General features: G+C 38.9%; 1 protein-coding gene across 4 annotated transcripts in view; it reads right to left on the bottom strand.

The window, feature by feature from the left end:
- SLC25A40 (solute carrier family 25 member 40) overlaps positions 1–17,278 on the bottom strand; it is a 129,992-nt gene that overhangs the window by 21,712 nt on the left and 91,002 nt on the right. For all 4 annotated transcript variants that reach the window (XM_058425105.1, XM_058425112.1, XM_058425115.1 and 1 more), the window contains 4 exons: positions 15,107–15,175; positions 12,880–13,000; positions 9,117–9,176; positions 7,018–7,124 (listed from right to left, as the gene is read on the bottom strand). In XM_058425105.1, coding sequence (XP_058281088.1) covers positions 7,018–7,124; positions 9,117–9,176; positions 12,880–12,976 — 264 coding nt within the window. In that variant the 5' untranslated portion in view covers positions 12,977–13,000; positions 15,107–15,175. The remainder of the gene's footprint in view (positions 1–7,017; positions 7,125–9,116; positions 9,177–12,879; positions 13,001–15,106; positions 15,176–17,278) is intronic.

The raw sequence follows: 17,278 nt of genomic DNA, 5'->3' as shown, positions 1-17,278 counted from the left end.
CCATCATCAAAGACCAAAAGTAGAAAAAACTACAAAGATGGGGAGAAAACAGAGCAGAAAAACTGGAAACTCTAAAAAGCCGGAAACTCTAAAAAGCAGAGCACCTCTTCTCCTCCAAAGGAACGCAGTTCCTCATCGGCAACGGAACAAAGCTGGACGGAGAATGACTTTGACGAGTTGAGAGAAGAAGGCTTCAGACGATCAAACTACTCCGAACTACAGGAGGAAATTCAAACCAATGGCAAAGAAGTTAAAAACTTTGAAAAACAATTAGACGAATGTATAACTAAAATAACCAATGCAGAGAAGTGCTTGAAGGAGCTGATGGAGCTGAAAGCCAAGTTTCAAGAACTACGTGAAGAATGCAGAAGCCTCAGTAGACGTTGCAATCAACTGGAAGAAAGGGTATCAGTGATTGATGATCAAATGAATGAAATGAAGTGAGAAGGGAAGTTTAGAGAAAAAAGAATAAAAAAAAACAAACAAAGCCTCCAAGAAATATGGGACTATGTGAAAAGACCAAATCTACGTCTGATTGGTGTACTTGAAAGTGACGGAGAGAATGGAACCAAGTTGGAAAACACTCTGCAGGATATTATCCAGGAGAACTTCCCCAATCTAGCAAAGCAGGCCAACATTCAGATTCAGGAAATACTGAGAACGCCACAAAGATACTTCTTGAGAAGAGCAACTGCAAGACACATAATTGTAAGATTCACCAAAGTTGAAATGAAGGAAAAAATGTTAAGGGCAGCCAGAGAGAAAGGTCGGGTTACCCACAAAAGGAAGCCCATCAGATTAACAGCTGATCTCCTGGCAGAAACTCTACAAGCCAGAAGAGAGTGGGGACCAATATTCAACATTCTTAAAGAAAAGAATTTTCAACCCAGAATTTCATATCCAGCCAAACTAAGCTTCAAAAGTGAAGGAGAAATAAAATACTTTACAGACAAGCAAATGCTGAGAGATTTTGTCACCACCAGACCTGCTCTAAAAGAGCTCCTGAAGGAAGGACTAAACATGGAAAGGAACAACTGGTACCAGCCACTGCAAAAACGTGACAAATTGTAAAGACCATCGAGGCTAGGAAGAAACTGCATCAACTAACGAGCAAAATAACCAACTAACATCATAATGCCAGGATGAAATTCACACATAACAATATTAACTTTAAATGTAAATGGGCTAAATGCTCCAATTAAAAGACACAGACTGGCAAACTGGATAAGGAGTCAAGATCCATCAGTGTGCTATATTCAGGAAACCCATCTCACGTGCAGAGACACACACAGACTCAAAATAAAGGGATGGAGGAAGATCTACCAAGCAAATGGAAAACAAAAAAAGGCAGGGGCTGCAATCCTAGTCTCTGATAAAATAGACTTTAAACCAACACAGATCAAAAGAGACAAAGAAGGCCATTACATAAAGGGATCAATTCAACAAGAAGAGCTAACTATCCTAAATATACATGCACCCAATACAGGAGCACCCAGATTCATAAAGCAAGTCCTGAGAGACCTACAAAGAGACTTAGACTCCCACACAATAATAATGGGAGACTTTAACACTCCATTGTCAACATTAGACAGATCAACGAGACAGAAAGTTAACAAGGATATCCAGGAATTGAACTCAGCTCTGCACCAACTGGACCTAATAGACATCTACAGAACTCTCCACCCCACATCAACAGAATATACATTTTTTTCAGCACCACACCACACCTATTCCAAAATTGACCACATAGTTGGAAGTAAAGCACTCCTCATCAAATGTAAAAGAACAGAAATTATAACAAACTGTCTCTCAGACCACAGTGCAATCAAACTAGAACTCAGGATTAAGAAACTCACTCAAAACTGCTCAAGTACATGGAAACTGAACAACCTGCTCCTGAATGACTACTGGGTACATAATGAAATGAAGGCAGAAATAAAGATGTTCTTTGAAACCAACGAGAACAAAGACACAACATACCAGAATCTCTGGGACACATTCAAAGCAGTGTGTAGAGGGAAATTTATAGCACTAAATGCCCACAAGAAAAAGCAGAAAGGATCCAAAATTGACACCCTAACATCACAAAAGCACTAGAAAAGCAAGAACAAACACATTCAAAAGCTAGCAGAAGGCAAGAAATAACTAAAATCAGAGCAGAACTGAAGGAAATAGAGACACAAAAAACCCTTCAAAAAATTAATGAATCCAAGAGCTGGTTTTTTGAAAAGATCAACAAAATTGATAGACCGCTAGCAAGACTAATGAAGAAGAAAAGAGAAAAGAATCAAATAGACACAATAAAAAATGATAAAGGGGATATCACCACCAATCCCACAGAAATACAATCTACCATCAGAGAATACTACAAACACCTCTATGCAAATAAACTAGAAAATCTAGAAGAAATGGATAAATTCCTCAACAAATACACCCTCCCAAGACTAAACCAGGAAGAAGCTGAATCTCTGAATAGACCAATAACAGGCTCTGAAATTGTGGCAATAATCAATAGTTTGCCAACCAAAAAGAGTCCAGGACCTGATGGATTCACAGCCAAATTCTACCAGAGGTACAAGGAGGAACTGGTACCATTCCTTATGAAACTATTCCAATCAATACAAAAAGAGGGAATCCTCTCTAACACATTTTATGAGGCAAGCATCATCCTGATACCAAAGCCTGGCAGAGGCACAACCAAAAAAGAGAATTTCAGACCAATATCCTTGATGAACATTGATGCAAAAATCCTCAATAAAATACTGGCAAACCAAATCCAGCAGCACATCAAAAAGCTTATCCACCATGATCAAGTGGGCTTCATCCCTGGGATGCAAGGCTGGTTCAACATACGCAAATCAATAAATGTAATCCAGCATATAAACACAACCAAAGACAAAAACCACATGATTATCTCAATAGATGCAGAAAAGGCCTTTGACAAAATTCAACAACCCTTCATGCTAAAAACTCTCAATAAATTAGGTATTGATGGGACATATCTCAAAATAATAACAGCTATCTATGACAAACCCACAGTGAGTATCACACTGAATGGGCAAAAACTGGAAGCATTCCCTTTGAAAACTGGCACAAGACAGGGATGCCCTCTCTCACCACTCCTATTCAACATAGTATTGGAAGTTCTGGCCAGGGCAATCGGGCAGGAGAAGGAAATAAAGGGTATTCAATTAGGAAAATAGGAAGTCAAATTGTCCCTGTTTGCAGATGATATGATTGTATATCTAGAAAACCCCACTGTCTCAGCCCAAAATCTCCTTAAGTTGATAAGCAACTTCAGCAAAGTCTCAGGATACAAAATCAATGTACAAAAATCACAAGCATTCTTGTACACCAATAACAGACAAACAGAAAGCCAAATCATCAGTGAACTCCCACTCACAATTGCTTCAAAGAGAATAAAATACCTAGGAATCCAACTTACAAGGGATGTGAAGGACCTCTTCAAGGAGAACTACAAACCACTGCTCAATGAAATAAAAGAGGATACAAACAACTGGAAGAACATTCCATGCTCACGGGTTGGAAGAATCAATATTGTGAAAATGGCCATATTGCCCAAGGTAATTTATAGATTCAATGCCATCCCCATCAAGCTACCAATGACTTTCTTCACAGAATTGGAAAAAACTACTTTAAAGTTCATATGGAACCAAAAAAGAGCCCGCATTGCCAAGTCAATCATAAGCCAAAAGAACAAAGCTGGAGGCATCACATTACCTGACTTCAAACTATACTACAAGGCTATAGTAACCAAAACAGCATGGTACCGGTACCACAACAGAGACATAGATCAATGGAACAGAACAAAGCCCTCAGAAATAATGCCACATATCTACAACTATCTGATCTTTGACTAACCTGACAAAAACAAGCAATGGGAAACAGATTCCCTATTTAATAAATGGTGCTGGGAAAACTGGCTAGCCATATGTAGAAAGCTGAAACTGGATCCCTTCCTTACACCTTATGCAAAAATTAACTCAAGATGGATTAAAGACTTACATGTTAGACCTAAAACCATAAAAACCCTAGAAGAAAACCTAGGCAATATCATTCAGGACATAGGCATGGGCAAGGACTTCATGTCTAAAACACCAAAAGCAATGGCAACAAAAGCCAAAATTGACAAATGGGATCTCATTAAACTAAAGAGCTTCTGCACAGCAAAAGAAACTACCATCAGAGTGAACAGGCAACCTACAGAATGGGAGAAAATTTTCGCAACCTACTCATCTGACAAAGGGCTAATATCCAGAATCTACAATGAACTCAAACAAATCTATAAGAAAAAAACAAACAACCCCATCAAAAAGTGGGTGAAGGACATGAACAGACACTTCTCAAAAGAAGACATTTATGCAGCCAAAAAACACATGAAAAAATGCTCATCATCACTGGCCATCAGAGAAATGCAAATCAAAACCACAATAAGATACTATCTCACATCAGTTAGAATGGCGATCATTAAAAAGTCAGGAAACAACAGGTGCTGAAGGGGATGTGGAGAAATAGAAACACTTTTACACTGTTGGTGGGACTGTAAACTAGTTCAACCATTGTGGAAGTCAGTGTGGCGATTCCTCAGGGATCTAGAACTAGAAATACCATTTGACCCAGCCATCCCATTACTGGGTATATACCCAAAGGACTATAAATCATGCTGCTATAAAGACACATGCACACGTATGTTTACTGAGGCACTATTCACAATAGCAAAGACTTGGAACCAACCCAAATGTCCAACAACGATAGACTGGATTAAGAAAATGTGGCATGTATACACCATAGAATACTATGCAGTCATAAAAAAGATGAGTTCATGTCCTTTGTAGGGACATGGATGAAACTGGAAACCATCATTCTCAGTAAACTATCACAAGGACAAAAAACCAAACAGTGCATGTTCTCACTCATAGGTGGGAATTGAACAATGAGAACACATGGACACAGGAAGGGGAACATCACACTCCGGGGACTGTTGTGTGGTGGGGGGAGCGGGGAGGGACAGCATTAGGAGATACACCTAAGGCTAAATGACGAGTTAATTGGTGCAGCACACCAACATGGCACATGGATACATATGTGACAAACCTGCACATGGTGCACATGTACCCTAAAACTTAAAGTATAGTAATAATAATAATAAATAAATGAGTAAATAAACAAAGAAGAACTATCAAAATTCTTTTTAATTTTATTGTTATTATACTTTAAGTTTTAGGGTACATGTGCACAACGTGTAGGTTTGTCACATATGTATACATGTGCCATGTTGATGTGCTGCACCCATTAACTCGTCATTTAGCATTAGGTGTATCTCCTAATGCTGTCCCTCCCCCCTCCCCCCACCGCACAGCAGTCCCCAGTGTGTGATGTTCCCCTTCCTGTGTCCATGTGTTCTCATTGCTCAATTCCCACCTATGAGTGAGCACATGCGCTGTTTGGTTTTTTGTCCTTGTGAAAGTTTGCTGAGAATGATGTTTTCCAGTTTCATCCATGTCCCTACAAAGAACATGAACTCATCCTTTTTTATGGCTGCATAGTATTCCATGGTGTATATGTGCCACATTTTCTTAATCCAGTCTATGGTTGTTGGACATTTAGGTTGGTTCCAAGTCTTTGCTATTGTGAATAGTGCCACTATAAACATACGTGTGTATGTGTCTTTATAGCAGCATGATTTATAATCCTTTGGGTATATACCCAGTAATGGGATGGCTGGATCAAAGGGTATTTCTAGTTCTAGATCCCTGAGGAATCATCACACTGACTTCCACAATGGTTGAAGTAGTTGACAGTCCCACCAACAGTGTAAAAGTGTTCCTATTTCTCCACATCCTCTCCAGCACCTGTTGTTTCTTGACTTTTTAATGATTGCCATTCTAACTGGTGTGAGATGGTATCTCATTGTGAATTTTGATCAACAGTAAAACTACAATTTAATTAGAAAATGGCCAAAAGACATGAAAGCCTTTTTACTGAAGAGGGAAATAAGCATATTAAAAGATGTTCAACATCATTAGCCACTAGGGAAATGCAAATTAAAACCACAATGAGATATCTCTACACATCTATCACAATTGGTAAAATAAAAGTAGTGACAACACCAAAACACTAGTGAAGACGTGGAGAAATTGCATCAGTCACACAGTGCTAATGAAAATGTAAAATGGTAGAACCAGTGTAGAAAACAGGTTAGGAGTTGCTTAAACTCTAAACATGCAACTACCATATGACTCAGCAACTGTATTCCCTAAGGCATTTTTCCCAGAGTAAGTGAATGTTTGTAGCCACTTTATTCATAATAGCCAAAATCTGGAAAAAATTCTGAAAATAAACTGTATTACATGTACACCATGAAATAATCTATATCATGAGCAATAAAAAGGAACAAATGATTGACACATGCAACAACCTGGATGAATCACCAGGTAATTATGCTATGTAAAAAATGCCAACCCCAAAAGGTTATATATGTTATGATTCCATTTATATAACACTCTTGAAATGACAAAATTATATAAATGAAGAACAGATTAGTAGTTGTCAGGGCTTAAGGAGTTGGTGAGAACACAAGGGAAATGGGTGTGGCTCTAAAAAAGGAAACAGGAAGAATCCTTGTGATAATGAAATTATTCTTTATTTTAATTGTATCAATCAATGTCAAAATCCTAGTGGTGACACTATATTAGTTTTGTAAGATGGTACCACTGGGGGAAACTAAGAAAAGAGTACATGAAATCTGTCTGTATATATTTTTTTCATTTTATATTATCTCAAAATAAAAATGTTTAGGTTTTTAAAAAGTTACCTCCCCCTTTTTTACACAAAACCACGAACCTATGAAAAGGATAACAAAGGGTTAAAAAGCAAAGAAGTAGTTCCTTGTTCTCAGTTTAATATGATTCTTAACCCTCTTGCAATTAGAAAATCTTTCACATATAAGATTAAATAGAAAATATACTGTGATTCTAAATAATATAACCACCTTACCAATGTTCCCTGGAAATTTCCTGGCTTCTTATACCATAGTTTGTTGCCTCCCTCTTCACAGACACATAGATGATCCATGAGTCCATTACTATATACAAAACATTTTCCTAACAAAAAAGATTCCAACAACCAACAATTACCTCACATAACTGTTATTACTTTTACAGATGAAGAAATTGACATAACAATGAGGAAACTAGAAAATTACGAAAAGAGAAACAATCTTGAAAAAGATAAATAACCATCTCTACTTTTAGGATGAAACAGACAAAAGTAATTTGATTTGCTTAATGCTACTGCAATGCATTCTAAACTCAGAGTCGTTAAAAGTAACTGTAAATTAAGCTGGTGTAATCCCTGCACTTTGGGAGGCCGAGGCAGGCGGATCACGAGGTCAGGAGATCCAGACCATCCTGGCTAACACAGTGAAACCCCGTCTCTACTAAAAATACAAAAAATTAGCCGGGCGTGGTGGCGGGCACCTGTAGTCCCAGCTACTCGGGAGGCTGAGGCAGGAGAATGGCGTGAACCCAGGAGGCGGAGCTTGCAGTGAGCCAAGATCACGCCACTGCACTCCAGCCTGGGTGACAGAGCGAGACTCTGTCTCAAAAAAAAAAAAAAAAAGTAACTGTAAATTAGTGGACATTATGTTTTCAGAACTGCAGTAAGAAAATGGCTGGGCATGGTAGCTCATGTCTGTAATCCCAGCACTTTGGGAGGCCAAGGCCAGGGGACCACTTGAGGCCAGGAGTTTGATTTCAGCCTAGGCTACACAGTGAGCCTCTATCTCTACAAAAAAATTTTAAAAATTAGCTGGGTGTGATGGCACATGCCTGTAGTCCCAGCTACTCAGGAGGCTGAAGTCGGAAGATCACCTGAGCCCAGGAGGTCAAGGCTGCAGTGAGTTATGATCACACTACTGCACTCCTGCCTGGGTGACAGAGTAAGACGAAGTCTAAAAAAAAAAAAAAAAAAAAAAAAAAGGAAAGACACAAAAATAACTTCTTTTAAGTTATCTGAGGGAATGAAGAAGGAAGTTAAAGGACGAAAACCCATTTAGAGAAGAGAACATGGACGCATATCTTCTCTATCTGTCCAGAAGAAAAATCTGTGGTATGCAAGGGAAATTCAGACAAAAATATAATTTTTTTTAAATGTCATTCTCAATGTACATAATGCTATGCTTTGTCTCTTTTTCTGTATCTGTACTGCTCAGTCTAGCCATTTGTCACATTCCACCTAAGGTAGTACAACTTTCTCTAATACCAACTTCTTCCCACTTACTGGACTAACTGTTGCCAAAATTGTCTTCTCTGCCCAACAGTAGGTAAAAATACGAAGCTGTGAACTTTGTAATACTTAAGTCTACGTGTTTCCTTCTGTTTTTACAGCTTTCTTTAATGTATAGGAAATTACCTTTCTAGCCTCTTCTCACAATCAATCTATCCTTTCATTCATCTAAAATACCAGGGCTGTTCATCCCATCTCACTGCTCTGTATTCAACACAGTGGCTTTGTATCTGTGCCAATTTTCTCACAGTCCAAACAGTGTGTTTTCTGCCACTTAAAATATGGTTGCGATGCCATTATCTTTACAAACCTATAAAATACTAAGGAATTGCTAATCTTGCCTATCTTATAAAAATACATCATTATTTGTCTCAAATTCTACATAAACTACTATCCAGAAATTAACCAAGCTGTCTGATAAAATAATAAATTTCCAATCACTATATTCAAGCAATAGTTGTATGATGGTCATGAACACTTGAACATGGGCACAACTTTTGGACACAGGCGTAAGCTGGATTCTAAGGTCCCTCACAAATATAATTCTGTTCTTACCTCTGAGGCACAAATACAAATACATAACCATCCTTTGCTTTAATTAGTAGGTCCATACAAATGTTATATATTTATTTGCTTTTTGCCTACACCTCATCACGTACAACTAAATGGTGAAAAAAAAATGTTTTTCATGAGGATAAAGAGGCATCAATTTTAATAAATTAGCAAATGAATGTTATGCAAAAAAAAAAATAAACACAGGAACATTTAAAAATCAAACATAACATTTTTAGGGTAATTAGTACACATACCTTTGGGGAGTGGGTTGTTTTGGGCTTGCAGTCTAATTTTAACAACATCCAGGGGTGTCACTATGAAGATATGTAAATTTCAATTAGCAAGTGGTATCTGTAAATTGGATAGATGTTTTACAAAGAACACAAAATACATTGATTCATACTTTTCCTCATGGCTATATAATTGGTAAGCTTATTTATCTTAAAGTAGTCTTGAATGTAACATTCTAATTTTTTGGCCCTTAAATTTTGTTAATCAGTGAAAGATAGACGAATTATTTCTCTCATGAGTACTAAACTGTTAATATTCCTACAACTATCATTACATTAGCATTAAAGTTTGTATTTATGCTTTCTAATATAAGAAGTAAAAGTTCCAAAAGTCTTTGAGAATAACTTTCTATAAGTAATCAATAGTCAGATGATATTAGTCTTCCTAATCTGTTAAATTTACCTGTATCAAATAAGAGGCACGGATAATAAAAATTTGAGTAAACTGGCCATAAAACATCTTTAGCACTAAGTTATGCTATTCCATTTGGGCATAGCACAGCAAACGAAAGTAATTTTAACATGCATGCTATATTTTATCCAAGTAGAAACAAATGCCAAATAATGGTTCTAAGAAAACTTCTCCTCATCTTGAGAATGATGACAATTATATTAGATGATCTCTATGACCTTTATAACTCAAATTCTGACCTGAAAATATATCATAAGCAATTAATTTATTTGTTCTAATCATTTGTTATTTACATAAACTAGCCAACTTAAAAATCATTAAAATGCTAAACTATCACCGAACTATGTCATTTGGCTACATCTACAAGAAGCTGACTGTAAGAAAGAGAAAACTGTGAACCAGAGAAATTTAAGAAATTCTGTTAATGCAAAGTAAAGATTATTTGTAATTGTTATTAACATAAATTACAAAAATTCTGTATTATTCATTATGCTAATATTTTATTCCATCTTCTTGCTTTCTACTATAGAAAGGGGGAATCAGAAAAGTTTAACGTTGATAGGGACCTAAAAGAAATCCCAGTTATAAGCCCCTAATTTACAGATGAAATAATGAAGTTCAAATAAAAGTTAGATACTGTTCCCAAGTGTATTCACCCTGAAAATGGCAAAGCAAGGACTCAAGTCTCTTGAATCTCTGTCCAGGGTTGTTTTCATATAATAATATGATGAAACATTCATGGATCATAAATGATAGTATGTGTTGCAGGAAGTCAGGGACCCTGATCGGAGGGACTGGCTGGAGCCGGGGCAGAGGAACATAAATTCTGAAGATTTCATGGACATTTACCAGTTCCCAAATAATACTTTCATAATTTCTTACCCCGTCTTACTTTAATTTCTTAATCCTGTTATTTTTGTAAGCTGAGGATGTACATCACCTCAGGGCCACTATGATAATTGTGTTAACTGTACAAATTGATTGTAAAACGTGTGTTTGAACAATATGAAATCAGTGCACCTTGAAAAAGAACAGAATAACAGTGATTTTAGGGAACAAGGGAAGACAACCATAAGGTCTGACTGCATGCAGGGTCGGGCAAAATAGAGCCATATTTTTCTTCTTGCAGATAGCCTATAAACGGACGTGCAAGTAGGGAAGATATTGCTAAATTCTTTTCCTAGCAAGGAATATTAATAATTCATACCCTGGGGAAGGAACGCATTCCTGGGGGAGGTCTATAAATGGCCGCTCTGGGAGTGTCTGTCTTATGCGGTTGGGGTAAGGACTGAAATACGCCCTGGTCTCCTGCAGTGCCCTCAGGCTTACTAGGACTGGGCAACTCCACCCTGGTAAATTTGAGGTCAGACTGGTTCAGTGTTCTCAAACCCTGTTTTCTGTTGTTTAAGATATTTATCAAGACAATATGTGTACCGCTGAACATAGACCCTTATCAGTAATTCTGCTTTTGCCCTTTGCCTTGTGATCTTTGCTGGACTCTTATCAGGAGTTTGTGGTTTTGCCCTTGTCCTGTTTCCTCAGAAGCATGTGATCTTTGTTCTCCTTTTTACCCTTTGAAGCATGTGATCTTGTGACCTACTCCCTGTTCTTGTGAGAGGTGACAGTGTGTTGGCAGTCCTCACAGCCCTCGCTTGCTCTCAGCGCCTCCTCTGCCTGGGCTCCCACTTTGGCGGCACCTGAGGAGCCCTTCAGCCCACCGCTACACTGTGGGAGCCCCTTTCTGGGCTGGCCAAGGCAGGAGCTGGCTCCCTCAGCTTGCAGGGAGGTGTGGAGGGAGAGGCGCAAGCGGGAACCGGGGCTGCGTGCGGCGCTTGCAGGCTGGCTGGAGTTCCGGGTGAGCGTGGGCTTGGTGGGCCCCCCCCACTCAGAGCAGCCGCCCGGCCCTGCCAGCCCTGGGCAATGAGGGGCTTAGCACCCAGGTCAGCGGCTGCGGAGGGTGTACTGGGTCCCCCAGCAGTGCCGACCCACCGGCACTGTGCTCGATTTCTCACCGGACCTTAGCTGCCTTCCCGTGGGGCAGGGCTCGGGACCTGCAGCCCACCATGCCTGAGCCTCTCACCCTCTCCATGGGCTCCTGTGCGGCCCGAGCCTCCCGGACGAGGGCCACCCCCTGCTCCACGGCACCCAGTCCCATCAACCACCCAAGGGCTGAGGAGTGCGAGCCCATGGCACGAGACTGGTGGGCAGCTCCACCTGCAGCCCCGGTGCGGGATCCACTGGGTGAAGCCAGCTGGGCTCCAGAGTCTGGTGGAGATGTGGAGAACCTTTATGTCTAGCTCAGGGATTGTAAACACACCAATCAGCACCCTGTGTCTAGCTCGAGGTTTGTGGATGCACCAGTCGACACTCTGTGTCTGGCTGCTCTGGTGGGGCCTTGGAGAACCTTTGTGTCAATACTCTGTATCTAACTGATCTGATGGGGACATGGAGAACTTTTATGTCTAGCTCAGGGATGGTAAACACACCAATCAGCGCCCTGTCAGAACAGACCACTCGGCTCTACCAATCAGCAGGACGTGGGTGGGGCCAGATAAGAGAATAAAAGCAGGCTGCCTGAGCCAGCAGCAGCAACCCGTTCGGGTCCCCTTCCACACTGTGGAAGCTTTGTTCTTTCACTCTTTGCAATAAATCTTGCTACTGCTCACTCTTTGGGTCCACACTGCTTTTATGAGCTGTAACACTCACCGCAAAGGTCTGCAGCTTCACTCCTGAAGCCAGCAAGACCACAAGCCCACCGGGAGGAACGAACAACTCCAGACACGCCGCCTTAAGAGCTGTAACACTCACCACACGAACAACTCCAGACACGCCGCCTTAAGAGCTGTAACACTCACCACGAAGGTGTGCAGCTTCACTCCTGAGCCAGCGAGACCACGAACCCACCAGAAGGAAGAAACTCCGAACACATCCGAACATCGGAAGGAACGAACAACTCCAGACGCGCCACCTTAAGAGCTGTAACACTCACCGCGAGGGTCTGCGGCTTCATTCTTGAAGTCAGTGAGACCAAGAACCCACCAATTCCGGACACACTTGCACCTCCTCCCCTTTTGAAATCCTTAATAAAATTTGCTGGTTTTGCGGCTCAGGTGGGCATCACGGTCCTACCAATATGTGATGTCACCCCCGGAGGCCCAGCTGTAAAATTCCTCCCTTCATACTCTTTCTCTTTATTTCTCAGCCAGCCAACACTTATGGAAAAAAGAACCTACGTTGAAATACTGATACTAAAACTCAAATGGAAGCACTGATTCATTCAAAGTTACATAATCTACATCAGTAACATAATTTTACCTATTATTGATGTCAGTATAGCTCCAGTACATGAGGCAAGCATTTGTTGAAGAGGTGTCACTTTGATCATCTCTTGTCCCCTTGTTTCAGGATCCATATTTTGAACTAATTAAATAAAAACCTGTTAAAGAAAAAGAAAATATAAAATTAGAGCACATCCTCTGATCTTTCAAAAATGATAACGTCCTTCAGCTAAGCTGGGTGAGCAGCATCACATTAGTAAGACAACTAAGAGAGAATTAACCAAACAGATACTGACCACATAACAGAATGAAAGCAGTTGACCAATAAGTCTGAGTCTGTGAACTCAGCCTCATAAACACTACTAAGAAAACTTCCCCAATAGAGTACAGAGGTATCAGCAAATACAGCCCTTTATTGTATACCAGTAGTTGTTGTACGGATGTAAAATAAAAACACATAACCTTAATAAGTTTTATCTTACAAAAATTTGATGAGAAAAGCAACATAAAAAAGTTTTAGGCTGGGCGCGGTGGCTCACGCTTGTAATCCCAGCACTGTGGGAGGCCGAGGCAGGCGGATCACGAGGTCAGGAGATCGAGACCATGGTGAAACCCCGTCTCTACTAAAAATACAAAAAAATTAGCTGGGCGTGGTAGCGAGCGCCTGCAGTCCCAGCTACTTGGAGAGGCTGAGGCAGGAGAATGGCGTGAACCCGGGAGGCGGAGCTTGCAGTAAGCCGAGTTCGCTCCACTGCACTCCAGCCTGGGTGACAGAGCAAGATTCTGTCTCCAAAAAAAAAAAAAAAAAGTTTTAAAAAGTCAGATAATACAAAACAGTATAAAAATAACTTATGAACTTACTATTCAATAATCACCGGCCAGGCGCGGTGGCTCACGCCTGTAACCCCAGCACTTTTGGAGGCCAAGGTGGGCAGATCATGAGATCAGGAGATCGAGACCAACCTGGCTAACACGGTGAAATCCTGTCTCTACTAAAAATACAAAAAATTAGCTGGGTGTCTGTAGTCCCAGCTACTCGGGAGGCTGAGGCAGGAGAATGGCGTGAACCCAGGAGGCAGAGCTTGCAGTGAGCCGAGATCGCACCACTGCACTCCAGCCTGGGCGACAGAGCGAGACTCCATCTCAAAAAATAATAATAATAATCACCAGCAACATGAGTGTCATCTTTCCAAATGTCTACGCACATACACACATACATATGTATATGTCTATACACACACATTACATCTAACCAAATATTGTATATTAATCAAACACATGTACGCTTACGTGTCTGTGGACATACAGCTTTTCTGAAAAACAGGTCAATACTATTTTGCTTGTTTAGTAGCCTGCTTTAACACTCAAAAATATATTACAGACATTGTGTCAATAAAAACAGATTTACATTTTTATTGCTTGTACAGTAGTTAATTATATTTATTTAATCAGTTTCAGATTGTTAGATACCAGGTTGTTGCCAATTTCCAAACTGTAAAATATTCTGCTATAATATTCTTATGTATACATATATATATTTTTGTAACCTTCCTGCAATTACTGTAGGAAGGATAGTAAGATTGATGGGATAAGCTATTTTAAAACTTGATACAGGGCCAAGCGTGGTGGCTCACACCTGTAATCCCAGCACTTTGGGAGGCCGAGGCAGGCGGGTCACCTGAGGTCAGGAGTTTGAGACCAGCCTGGCCAACATGGTGAAACCCAGTCTCTACTAAAAACACAAAAAATTAGCCGGGCATGGTGGCGCAAACTTGTAGTCCCAGCTCCGTGGGGGACTGAGGTATGAGAATCCCTTTAACCCAGGAGGCAGAAGTTGCAGTGAGCCAAGATCGCGTTACTGCACTCCAGCCTAGGTGACAGAGGAGACTCCATGTCAAAAACAAAACAACGACAATAAAAACTTCATACAAATTGCCATTATGCTTTCCAGAAAGCTTGGATCAATCTATACTTCTACTGGCAATATAAGAGTTCCTACTTATCCATGACTTACCAAATTATCTGTCAAATTACTTATCTTTCTTTTTCTGAACCATTCAAAAGTAGGCTGCATACATTATGTCCCTTCACCATAAATACGTCAGAATATTATATAATCACAATACAATTATCAAATTCAGGAAACTTAATTTTGAACAGTACTCTACAGTTCATATTCCAATTCTGTCAATAATATCAATAATGTCCTTTATAAAAATAAATGGTAATTTTATTGTTTCTTTAGACTTTTATTTTCTACCTACCTGGTTGAAGTCTTTTCTTCAACTCTATGCTCCAATATTTTATTGTTTGTAACATCAGTAGCCAAAAACCTGTAATTAAAAAGAAAGTAACTGTCGTATCTTTTCACACAGGAAAAGGATAATAAATCTAAAACAAAGGAGTACATAAAAACTTTAATACAAAAATCGACAAATACTCATTAAATGCTTTCTACTAATTGCTTTGAAGAATATAAAGAGCACTCCATAAATGCAAGCATTAGTTACAGAAGCATTTTCACAAAAACCTCATGTTATTCTAGTTAATATACTCTGCTTTTAAAAACAAATAAGCAAACGACTCTAGAGCCCAAACACAGTGATCAATCTTAGCATCTTTTACAGTAGAACCACCAGATTTTGTAACACAAAATTAAAGGGCCAGCATCATCTGTGAAGGTTTTTTTTTTTGGGAGAGGAGTGTAAGAGGGAGAACCTTTAATCTGAATCAAAACAAGCAACAAGCTTTAGGTATAACTTCCAAGTCACAGGAAATTCAGCAACTAGTGTAACAAGGTAATGGATGCCACATAACAGTAGAAGTTGTACTCTTTTAGCCTACAGGACTATTGTCTTGATTTCTTTCGGTCAAAGGTGGGAAAAAAGGTGGCAGGGGAGAGTAAACTGTTCTAGATTAAAGGAATCTTAAAAGAGTCAACCACCAAAAGAACCCTGATTCAAAGAAACAAACTTTTCCAGTTTGAGGGTAACTAGTGATATGTGAACATGGTCTGGTATTAGATAATACTAATTTGATATTAGATAATATTTCAGAAATCTTGTTCATTTTGTATACAGAAAAGTATCTTTTAAGAGGTTCATTCTAAATTATTAAGGACCATAATGTTCTAATAACTGTAGTTTACAATACTTCAAAAACATAAATATACTAAAATGTTATGATTTGGTAAACCTATGTAAACATATACCATAAATATTTCATTGTTCTGTATTTTTCTGTATATGTGAAAATATGTACAATAAAAATATTTTAGTTCCTGAAACTTATGTAGAATCTTCAAGTCTAGGGAACATATTTGTAACATTCATTTAAATGAGCTCCTTTAAGTGGAAAAATAATATATGTATGCTAGAATATAGGTATACTTCTCCTCCAGAATGGTAAAATGGCCCATAGTACTTTATTGTTGACACTGATGCCAGCAAGGTTGACAACTTGAATATGCGCACATGAAATTAAATCCAGAAAACTTTATTATATTTCTAGCCATTAGAATGTAAGGAAACAAGTCAGAAATTTAGATATAACTTTTTAGAAAAGTTAATGAAATTGTTTCATAACATATATACTGTTTTAGAAAAATAATTTATATCAATTATCTCCTAAAATCATGTTATCTAATTATAATGAGAACTGAAAAATGAGTCTCCTTTTCAATTTATTACAAAAATAATGAAAAAAAGGCAAAACTCTACTCCCAGAGACTTGGGAGTACAGGTAGAAAATTTGAGAAGTGATTATCAGTGAACTGCCTAGAATTCATAATGTATTCAACACTGTTTTAAACTCCCTACAGTTTTACCAACCTACTTATCTGTCCCACTTTCTATTCTCCTATGTGCAGACACTGTCCCTTTTTAGGGAGGACACATTCTAGTGGAAGAACTCACTGTAACAAACTATTTCTTGGCTTTCCTATAATAGTAGAACATCTCATAAAGAAATGTTCTGCAAGAACAGCTTTCCTCCCTCAACTCCCTGCAAAATTCCTCTTTTCTATACGTTTTCTGCTTCTGTATGCTACTGAAGTAACCATTAACAATTTACTCTAACTAGCCAACGTGGTCTTCAAGTGTAAATGGGAAGCATTCTCCAACATGAAAAACCCATGAGCCCTTCTTGAGAAACAAAAGTTACTTAATAACAAAATTCACTTAACCAGGAGATTAATGAAGAATCTTTAGTAAAAGGATTAAAGTAACTTACATTTAAGCCAGAAGACAGAACAATATCTCCTCAGTATCATCAGAATTTTCAATTTTTTCAAAACAAATACGTGTTAAATGCTACCTTACTATAATCTTGATTTACCTTCTGTATTAGTCCGTTTTCACACTACTGATAAAGATATACCCAAGACCGGGCAATTAGCAAATAAAAGAGTTTTAATGAACTCACAGTTCCACATGCCT

The sequence above is a fragment of the Hylobates moloch genome, unplaced genomic scaffold (genome assembly GCF_009828535.3).
Source record: "Hylobates moloch isolate HMO894 unplaced genomic scaffold, HMol_V3 SCAFFOLD_1, whole genome shotgun sequence".
In the NCBI taxonomy this organism is placed as follows: Eukaryota; Metazoa; Chordata; class Mammalia; order Primates; family Hylobatidae; genus Hylobates; species Hylobates moloch.
This window is presented reverse-complemented; position numbering and strand designations above follow the sequence as displayed.